This window comes from Cygnus olor, chromosome 2 (assembly GCF_009769625.2).
Source record: "Cygnus olor isolate bCygOlo1 chromosome 2, bCygOlo1.pri.v2, whole genome shotgun sequence".
Classification (NCBI taxonomy): Eukaryota; Metazoa; Chordata; class Aves; order Anseriformes; family Anatidae; genus Cygnus; species Cygnus olor.
In genome coordinates this window covers 59,402,885-59,412,367 of record NC_049170.1, presented here as the reverse complement: position 1 = coordinate 59,412,367, position 9,483 = coordinate 59,402,885, and the positions used below count along the sequence as shown (strand labels likewise).

The following is a 9,483-nucleotide window of genomic DNA, read 5'->3' as shown; positions in this document are numbered from 1 at the left end:
GAAATACACTTCAGCACAATTCAAGGGATAAATTATTACGTATTCTCATTTTGCTTTGTACACCCTATTTGTTTTTTACTGATGCTGGTAACTGCATTTAGTATTCAGTCAGTAGCATTTGCTTCCATTATTTCTAACAGTATTTCAGGATTGAAAAATTTCAATGTCTATGGTCATGGAAATTATCCAAGTAAAAAAAATAAATACTTGAGACATAAAGACCAAGACAATTCTAGAGGCTCAAGAGCAGAGCTGTTCAAGTAGATCACATTTTATAACCCACATGGAAGACTGTTCTGCATCTTTGTAAAAGTACACGATGTTTTACGTCGGAACAACCCATTTTTGGAAGTTACTTAAAATTCAAAACACAATTCCACAGTGAAAAAAAAAATCTTTTGTCCACTCAGAATTTAAAAGTTCTTTAAAAGAAGGTCTAAAATCAGTTCATGATGGCTAGTATTTGGAAAATTCTCTTTCCTCAATGATAAAGATACCAAAACCTCAGCTTTATGTCAATAAACAAACTATGATTAAAAAGACACACAGACACCTTTCCCCCAGAACAGTGGCCTTCAAATTTTATTCTTTAGTCTTTTTAAGTGTTCATTTACATTTTGTACAGTATTTTGTGTACAAATATTCCATATATCAAGGGAAAGAATTACCTGTAATAAGATTCCATGTATTACAATGTTAGGATCGTTGCATTTGCACCCATGATATTTAAAAAAAAATCTGTCCAGACAAACCACGTAGAAATAAGTATGCAAAAAATGCAAACAAAAACATTTAAGGAGCCAAAATTAAAAAGACTTTTGTGTGAATTCACACAGTCTTGCTTGGTTTCTACTAGGCTATTGCAGCCAAGTAGTCCTTAACCTCAGTTGGAGTTAGCCTCCTAAAACCAGCTTCATTACAAATGCCAACTTCAATGTTGTCTTCTGTCATTTGCCCTTCAAAGCTCTCCTGTTAAAGGAAATACAGTTCAGTGAATCATAGGAACGATGTCATAACAGTAAGAAACACGTTTCTTAACTGTTTTGCTAACCTTTAGTGTTAAGATAGCTGTATGAATGGCATCTTCAAGCTCCAAATCTTCGTTGTATCTGTAAAAAGATCATCATCTATTTCAACATAGGACAGTACGCCCAGAGCCTCTAAAAACCCAAAGACTGCTAAATTTTTCATACAAATAGTATTTGTAAGTAGTTATTTAAAAAATTACAAATAATGATCTTGAAGATTAATCTATTTCACTACTTGTTCTGCAGATATGCTAATATTCTGTTTTCTGCAGTGGAGTATTTTATCATACACACAGAAGTCTACATAAAGAAAATTTCATGTGCATATTTAAATAAATTAGAAGCATCATATCTTAAATATTGTAAAACTTTGTTCTGATAATTTAAAAATATTTTTTTTTTTGGTTCATCTGTTTTACCTGAAATACGAACAAAACAGATAGTATCCTTTTAGACACGTATCAAATATATTACCTTTTCTCAAGGAACGTTTTCCCATTGACATAATTTTTTCCCATCGCTGTTGCTTTCCAAGCAAAATAAGCTCCCTGCAAAAGCAACAATCCATTGAATTGTTTTTGATTGAGTTACAGAGAACACATTTGACTACGTGGTAAAAGAAACAGAAGCAATTATGAAAATATTGGATGTTATGACAATATATGTCATTATTTTAGGTCACATTCAGACAAATTTGATACGGAAACATGCTATGAAAACATATAAAACATTTGTATAGAGTCCCACCTATTTTCATCTTCCCACCGCTTTGAAAGATGGACTTAGTAAGGTGTTAGCATAGTTTGATTTGGGATTCCTTGTACAGAAATATATGCTCACACTTGAGTACGAACAGTCAGTTCTTTCCTTAGGCTCACCCCTTCCCCCCCCCCCTTTTTTTTTTTTTTTTAAAGACTACATAATGTGAACAACTTGTTTACACCTGGCTTATCTTACCTACTAGTACGTTATCTAGCTATCACTCCTATTCTCTCCTATGGCACAAAGACCATCAAGAGTTCTATGCCTCAATCAAGATGATTACACAAGGAAACTGCATTTTGCTTTTTACATTTAACATCATGTAACAGTGAAAATTTCTGAAACTTATCGAGCATCAGTAGAGCAACCAATTTTTTATTTTGATGTGAAGTGCTATAACTCAGAGGCATCAAAGGGTAAATTTTATTTAAAATGTTGCTCTAATGCAGTAAATAAACTTATTTAGGTGGGAAAGGATGAAAAGGGATGGGGATCTCTTTCAAAAACTGCTGCTATTCCTCATGCAGTTCAGAACACGGAGACACAGAACGAGCACATGCTACCCACTTCCTACATTCCTACACCTTCTTTGGCACAGCAGCCACAATTCCAGGCTTGATCTCAACACCTAGTGAAGTAGAATCATTCTGACTTCTGAAGTTGGGACAAGGGATCTTTTCTTCTAGTTCCACATTCTTCTCATCACAGAAAGTATTTCGTAAGCACATACAAAGTTTTAGATGTCATAAAAAAACAGTAGAATTTACAAATGTAAGATACTTACAGATGGATCTGACTGAAATAAATAGGGCCGCCCCTCATTCCAGCCACATATTAGCAGTGATACACCAAACGGGCGAACACCTCTACAGGCAAAAAAAAAAAACCACAACAAAACAATAAATGCCTCACAGTTGGCACATAAAATTTATAAATTTACTCCATGAACGCCAACTGGATGTGTTAACCTTCTCCCACAGGCCTCCCAACAACCCAGAGCGGCTGTGATCATGACTGACTAGTCAATATGTCTGTGTTCAAGATACGATGACTATCCCACCCAGTCTGTTAGCGCTCCTCTCACTCGCCCACTTTCTGTGAGTATTCTCCAGCAAAACACTACCCGCGTTTTTATCAGGTAAAAAATTAATCACCAGGTAGTTGTCATACCTTACATTTAAACAACCCAATCTTTCTAACCTGATTCAAACTTCAGAAAACCGCATACCCAGACTGTGTATATTCCTGCATCACAGAAGCAATTCTTTGCACTAGCTGAGCTGTTGGAATGGGCTCGTGATAAACCAAGTAATACTGCTGGGCCAGCTTCCGGGCTCTGTGCACGAGTACCCTAAAAACAAAGACAAAATTATTATATCAAAAAATCCAACTCTTTGTTACAATTAGAACTGAAAAATCATAATAAATATTATGCCAAGGAATTACACATCTGACATAAAACCAACGTACGAAAACATAGATCGTATTGGGTTATCTTTATCAACTGGGTAATCTCTGAAGTGCTTAAATTGAAACTAAGGTTGAATTACATTGCTGTTCATTCCACATTCATGTTTTAGATGTAAGTGTATTTGCCAAGGAAATTCATATATTAAGTTAACCTTAAACAGAAAGTAAATTTCATAGACAGTGTAACACAACGTAATATTATACCATATGCTTAGAAAAATATATCTAAATGACGACCAAGCAAATTTTTTTATATACCTGTAATCTGGACCCATACCGCTATACACTAAACCTATATGTTTGGTAATTGGTTCTACTTTGTGAACACTCCTTTCATCATAAAGGATGGACTTCTGCTTCTTCTCAGTTGCCAACACCACTCCATTTGCAGCTAGAAAGGAAGAAGATTTTTTCCATATTAAAATAAAATTATGAAAAGCAGTTGAAGAACAGAACAGGTTTGTTGGAACAGATAATTTTTGCATCTCCCTTTAAAAAAATCTTCAAGTTTACAATCGAGTTAAACAGAGATTATTTAAGGAACCCACCCAACATCTTGTTTCCCATTTTGAATAATCAGCACAGCTCCCACCACCCCATTTTAAAGCTTCTAAAGCACGTAGTAATAATTGAGCAGTTGAAGTAACTTTACGTGTAATATCTATGTATATACACAGCTGGAGTTATTTACTCAGGGAACACTCCAAATCAAAGATGTTTATTTCTACCAGTTGTGTCTCCCCAATATCACCCTAGCAATCTTCTAGAATTAAGCTCTACGTTCCCCTTCTCTATGATAAAACTGCCCACTAACGTAGTTATGTTCTCAACGTACCTTTAATCCCAACCGACGGGGCTCCTGCAGCCACGGCAGCCAAAGCATATTCAATCTGAACAAGTTTCCCAGAAGGACTAAAAAAAATGCAAAATGCAATACATAACATAATTCTGATAGGCTCAAATATCTCCTGCGGTGATCTGATGTCAACTTTCTTTTTTAACCTCTTCACACCTAGCATCTCAATACTCTAATCATAATTAAAACATAAATAAATAAAATTCATTTAAAAGAACCAGGCAGGTTCTTCTAAAAGGTTGCCACATGACACTACTGTGATACTCACACAGCACCTGCTTATAACCCCAATAAAAACTAATGCATCTTGGATAGGAAGTACTGATTGCAATGCAGTTCTCCAACTCTGTACCATTTTAACCAAGTTTCTCACTTGCTGGGGGAATCTTCACAGCATGTCACGAATTTCCACTGAAACGGCCTTATACATGTGGTTTGCAAGAGCTTTCAAGACAGTGACATTCACTGCTGAAAGGTACAAGCAAACCACGGCTATTCATTTTCACTGATGAGCGTGCCACAGGTCAACGACACAAGATGGAAACAGTTCCTCTTCCATCTCCAGGTATTTCTGCATCTTGCTTTAATGATCCACACTGTTCTGCTAAGAAATGCAGAACCATCCAAACAGAGCGGCAAGTGTCAGACTGTTAAAGTAACTCATCCAAAACAGGGTGCAAGCTCTATCTCCATGGAAGAGGACGGCACAGCGCCAGTCGCTCATTAGACAAACAATTTTGACAACATTGCTGACACTGCTGTTTTAGTAAAAGCACACGCAAAATACAAGAAGATGCACTTCTGCGCTTAGAGAAGATAGAAAAAACAAAGCATGCAATAATCAGTGCAGTTATTTATACACTATGTAAATGTAAGTGACAGCAATGATTCTAGCTCCTCCCTCACAAAATACCAATGAACTAGAAGAATAGTTTCCCATACCAGAATGAAAATATCCACAACACTAGGAAAATAGTTTAAAACCTAGCACAAGCTGAAATAAATTATTCTCAGCACATGAAACATGCAAATGAGGGAAAGCGTATGCAGTTGGCATCTCTTCCACATGGATACAAAATCAAATGGTTTCACAGCATTAGTACCTCTGCAAACCAGAAGTTTGTATCTCCATTAGGAAATCAATTCCAAGAGCTAATAAGGGATTCAACCCACTTCGGTACGCTGGGCTGAATCCATCCATTAAGAAGATTCTTTTACCCCTTTCAGACTGTGAACTGCACCGCTCGCTTGACCACAACGACACCTCAGTGAGCTGCTTTGCAATTACAGGGCGCTGTCCCCTGAGATTAAGGACGCATTTACCAAAACCCGCAGGCCTACTTTCAGTTTCTCTGTTCGCACGTTTATAATGTAATTCTTGATAACTTAACAGCCCCACCGAAACGGAGAATAGCTGTCTTTTCCTTGAGTTCACCCCAAGTGCGTGTGTTAGGGTAACACCTAGCGGGCAGCAGCCCGGTGACCCCGCCCGCCCGCCCCCACACGACCCAGATCCCCGGGCCCCCGCCATGACTCTGCAAAGCCCGGCCGCGGCCCTCCCCCGCCCGCTGCGGCCTCCTGCCCCTCACCGCCGCCCCCCCGTGCTCCCGCTCCCCGCCCGCCCCCGCCTGTCCCGTCCCGTCCCGTCCCGTCCCGGGCGGCCCCGGCGGGCACCTGAAGGTGGTGAGGGAGAAGCTGTAGCCGCGCTCCGCCATTTTGGGGCCAGCCCCTCAGCTCGCCCTCCGCCCGCTCCTTCTGCGCAAGCGCGCTCCGCCCACCCGCCCCGCCGGCGGCAGCGCTGATTGGCGGAGGGGCGGGGAACGGGGGGGCGATTAGCGATGAGGCTCGCCGCGAGGCATGCCGGGGGTTGAAGTCTTCCAGCTTACCCCGTGAGCGTGCTGGTAGCCGAGGGGAATGCTGGGTCTTGAAGTCCCGGCCCCCGCCGTTGCGACGCCGAGACGCGCTCGTCGCACTCGCTTTCCCAGGAGGCTCAGCGGCGCGAGAGTCCCCCTCCTCCCCTTCCGCCTGCTGCAGGCATGGCGGCGCTGCGCGGCGCTCCGCTGCCGGGGCTCCGCGGCCTCCTGCGGCACTGCTGGGGCCGGCTGCTGCGCGGCATGGCGCCGGGGGCACGCGCGCCGCAGTGGGGTGCGCGCACCGCCCCTACACCGCGGCGGCTGGGGGAGGCGGGAGGGCGCTGCGAGGGGTCCTGCCCCGTTACCTCGGCTGGGTGCACCGGGGGCTTGCGTACACCTGAGGGGGAGCTGTGGGAGCTGGGGCGGCCTCTTCTGGCAGATAACTACTGATAGGACCGGAGGGAACGGCCTCAAGCTGCGCCAGGGGAGGCTCGGGTTGGAAATGAGGAGGCATTTCTTCTCAGAAAGAGCAGTCAGGCATTCGAGCGGGTTGCCCAGGGAGGTGGTGGAGTCACCGTCCTTGGGGGTGTTCGAGGAAAGGTTCAGCATGGTGCTTAGGGACATGGTTTAGTGGGTGACGTTGGTGGCAGGGGAATAGTTGATCCAGATGATCTTGGCGGTCTTCTCCATCCTTAACGATTCTCTGATTTTTGTTCTTCAGGGCCAGCACTAGCTGTCCAAGGTCCCGCATGTCTCCCAGAGCCAGCAGAAGACCCCAGAGAAGGCAGTGAGGTGCCAGGCCTCTTGGGTAGCATCTTGTGGATGGCAGCGCCCAAGAAAAGGCGTACCATTGAAGTGAACCGCTGCAGGCGGAGAAATCCTACAAATCTCATAAAAATAAAGGTAATCAGCAACTTTACGTGTGCTTTCCACCATATTCGGTGCAAGTAATTTGATTAACGGTGAACAAATATGCTGGAGTACGATTTATGACAGTGGTTTTTAATCTCACTTACAGAATCCTTTGCATGTCTCCTCATTCTCATATATATCATGTATAATCTCACTTGAGAGAATCATAATGGCCAGTACTGACTGAAGAAAGTTTTCTGGAAGTTGTTTATAAATAAGTTTAAAAGACATCATCGCTTTAAAAGTACTCTGACGTACAGTCATCCTGTGTGACAGTAGCCTGTGGTTAAATAACAGGTGACACTTTAGGCGCAAATCAACAAAATGTGGATTCTAGCTACACGGCTACTATAGGTGGAAACATCTATATTTTCTGTGCATCTAAATGGCTTGATAGGTCTTTATTCTTCCAAACGTCAATAGGCATAATGATTTACGTATTGACTTCGTGGGCTATTTTTAGTAGTAAGCATCTGATATAGCAATACATTGCTGAAAAAAGGACTTTGGATAAAATAATAAGTTCTGAAAAGGCAATTGAATTTTCCTGGTATTTCATTTCGTATTTATTAATCGCTTGTGATTGCTCCCTCTTTCTTTTTTGTTGTTCAGATTGTAAAATTTCCTATTTTTCACTCTTTTTCTTTTTTTTGCTAGAGAAACATAGATGTTTGCCCTGAGTGTGGAAACTTGAAAGAGAAGCATGTCCTGTGTGGCTATTGTTACACACAGGTCAAAGAAGAAACTCGGCAGATACGGAAGGAAATGGGTAAAAAGGAAGGAGGACCATTTAATGCTCCTACTGTAGAGACTGTAGTCTTATATGAGGGAGAAAAGCCCACAGAAAAAGACGAAGGCAAGCGGATCATTGAAAGAGCCAGGAAGCGTCCGTCGTGGTTTACTCAAAATTAACAGTGAGAAAGCTCATATTTGTCAAGAATGTTTTCCTTGTTTTGTTTAATCAATGCTGATATGAAAAAATGTATGAACTTTTGGGAAGTCTGCTCAAATCATGTTTTATGTCACACGGTGCTGTTCTATAGCATGCAGTGGGAAATGCTTCTCACTGATACACCATAGCAGTCAACAATGAAAGAGGAGTCAGGACCTGTCTTGGATTTGGATATCTGCATACAGTACAGTGAATACTTTGTATGTTAATATATGCTGGTTTTGTAAATAACTTTTTTTTTCCTAACAAAGGAAAAACATTCGCATTCGTGGATGTAAAATAAAGTATATAAAGTTTCCTAGAGAAATCTGCTGTCTGGTTTTGGCTGCTGGTCTTGAAAAAACAGAACAACAACAACACCTAAACCAATGCTGATTACATACATGAGGAAAAGTGCAGTTATCTGGTAACTTCCATGTCTTGTAATAGAGTCTGCCTGGATCTCTCCACAATGCTGCTGTTTGAGATACTCATTGTTATTTGAGTAAAACAGTGGTTTACAAGCGGTCTTTGCTCTTTCAGTACCACACTGAAGGTTATTCTCTCTGTTGTCAGGATGCCAAATAATCTGTTTTAAAGAAAGAAAGTCACACTGTTCCCACCTCCCCCACCAAATCAGTGATTCCTTTAGTGAAGTAGCAAACTGAGACCTAGTGACCGGAAATCTGTTTTATGTTTTATGAGGAGAGTCAAAGCTGATTATTTGCAGCCGTTCCCAGTAACATGTGCGCTTGGAGAACTGTGAAGAACAGCGTGACTTCCTGTCTTTGTGTCCTCTGCAGAGTGGGGATAGCTCTGCCCTCTGCTGTCCATGGGTACTCGCTCCAGTGCTGTGCTGCAGCCACAGCAGCTAGCTGTGTGTTTCCACTTCAGTTTTAGCCACCTAGCTGTAAACCATTAGCGTTAGAGGTTAAGATTAGTTTTAATTAGTCACCTATTTGACCCTGTACTCTCCTGTTTTGGGAATCTATGCTGATAAAAAAATATTCAGTGGTTTTCTACGGTTTGTTTTTTTATTGGCTCCCTGTGGCTTAGCTCGTGTCAGGGTCTGAAAACTGTTAATGGGGGGAGTAGGAATGCAGAAGGAGAGGCAGGACCACGCTTTCCTAAATAGCCTTCTCTTGAGCATGGCTGAGCCTATTTAAAATTATGCCTGGGCTAGCGTGTGCTGACAGGCTTCACTTCTTTCCTCACTTTGTATTCCATGTTTTGGCAGGAAAGTAGGAACAGATGTTAGCAGCGATGTTACGTGTCCTCCATAGTCTATCGAAATAATCAATGTTGATAAGTATAAATTGAGGCAATTCAGTTGACAGTATCCAAGCAAACAACATAAGTCCTTTTCTATTTGTCCAAAGAGGATTTGTCCCAGTCCTATCTGTTTCTCACTTCTTAGTTAGAACTGAAGTCAATAAAAAGTGGCAAGCAGGATGCAGAGTGGAAGGCTTGCTTTTTCCATAGCTGGAAAGGATAAGACTGACATATAGGAGGTGAGATTAGCCAAGCTGATACGCTGCTGTTCCAAGGAAAAGGTGTGTATGTATTTTAGGGAGAATGTTTTTTGTTTTATTTATTTGTCTACATATCATAGGACCAATTACACAGTGCTGTCTTAGTCCCTTTTTATATATATATGGTTTTGACAATGAC

At 41.6% G+C, this 9,483-nt stretch overlaps 2 protein-coding genes across 2 annotated transcripts; one reads left to right on the top strand and one right to left on the bottom strand.

Annotated features, from left to right (window-relative positions):
* Window positions 1-554: 554 nt before the first annotated feature.
* Window positions 555-5,936, bottom strand: PSMA2 (proteasome 20S subunit alpha 2). Its single transcript, XM_040548115.1, has 8 exons — window positions 5,791-5,936; window positions 4,096-4,172; window positions 3,519-3,651; window positions 3,019-3,141; window positions 2,575-2,656; window positions 1,503-1,576; window positions 1,052-1,109; window positions 555-969 (listed from the first exon to the last, which is right to left on the bottom strand). Exons 1-8 carry the CDS (start codon window positions 5,829-5,831, stop codon window positions 853-855), a joined length of 705 nt encoding a protein of 234 aa, XP_040404049.1. The 5' UTR covers window positions 5,832-5,936; the 3' UTR covers window positions 555-852.
* Window positions 5,937-6,056: 120 nt separating this feature from the next.
* Window positions 6,057-8,132, top strand: MRPL32 (mitochondrial ribosomal protein L32). The gene is made up of 3 exons (XM_040548117.1): window positions 6,057-6,261; window positions 6,691-6,872; window positions 7,539-8,132. The coding sequence occupies exons 1-3, from the start codon at window positions 6,153-6,155 to the stop codon at window positions 7,791-7,793; spliced, it is 546 nt and encodes a 181-aa protein (XP_040404051.1). The 5' UTR covers window positions 6,057-6,152; the 3' UTR covers window positions 7,794-8,132.
* The last annotated feature ends 1,351 nt before the right edge of the window (window positions 8,133-9,483 follow it).

Coding starts and splice junctions, on each gene's coding strand:
- MRPL32 (XM_040548117.1), top strand. CDS start 6,153: ATGGCGGCGCTGCGCGGCGCTCCGCTGCCGGGGCTCCGCGGCCTCCTG. Junction 6,262..6,690: donor GGCACGCGCGCCGCAGTGGG/GTGCGCGCACCG, acceptor TTTGTTCTTCAG/GGCCAGCACTAGCTGTCCAA. Junction 6,873..7,538: donor CAAATCTCATAAAAATAAAG/GTAATCAGCAAC, acceptor TTTTTTTGCTAG/AGAAACATAGATGTTTGCCC.
- PSMA2 (XM_040548115.1), bottom strand. CDS start 5,831: ATGGCGGAGCGCGGCTACAGCTTCTCCCTCACCACCTTCAG. Junction 2,657..3,018: donor CAGGAATATACACAGTCTGG/GTATGCGGTTTT, acceptor TTTTGCCTGTAG/AGGTGTTCGCCCGTTTGGTG. Junction 1,110..1,502: donor AAAACGTTCCTTGAGAAAAG/GTAATATATTTG, acceptor ATCTTTTTACAG/ATACAACGAAGATTTGGAGC.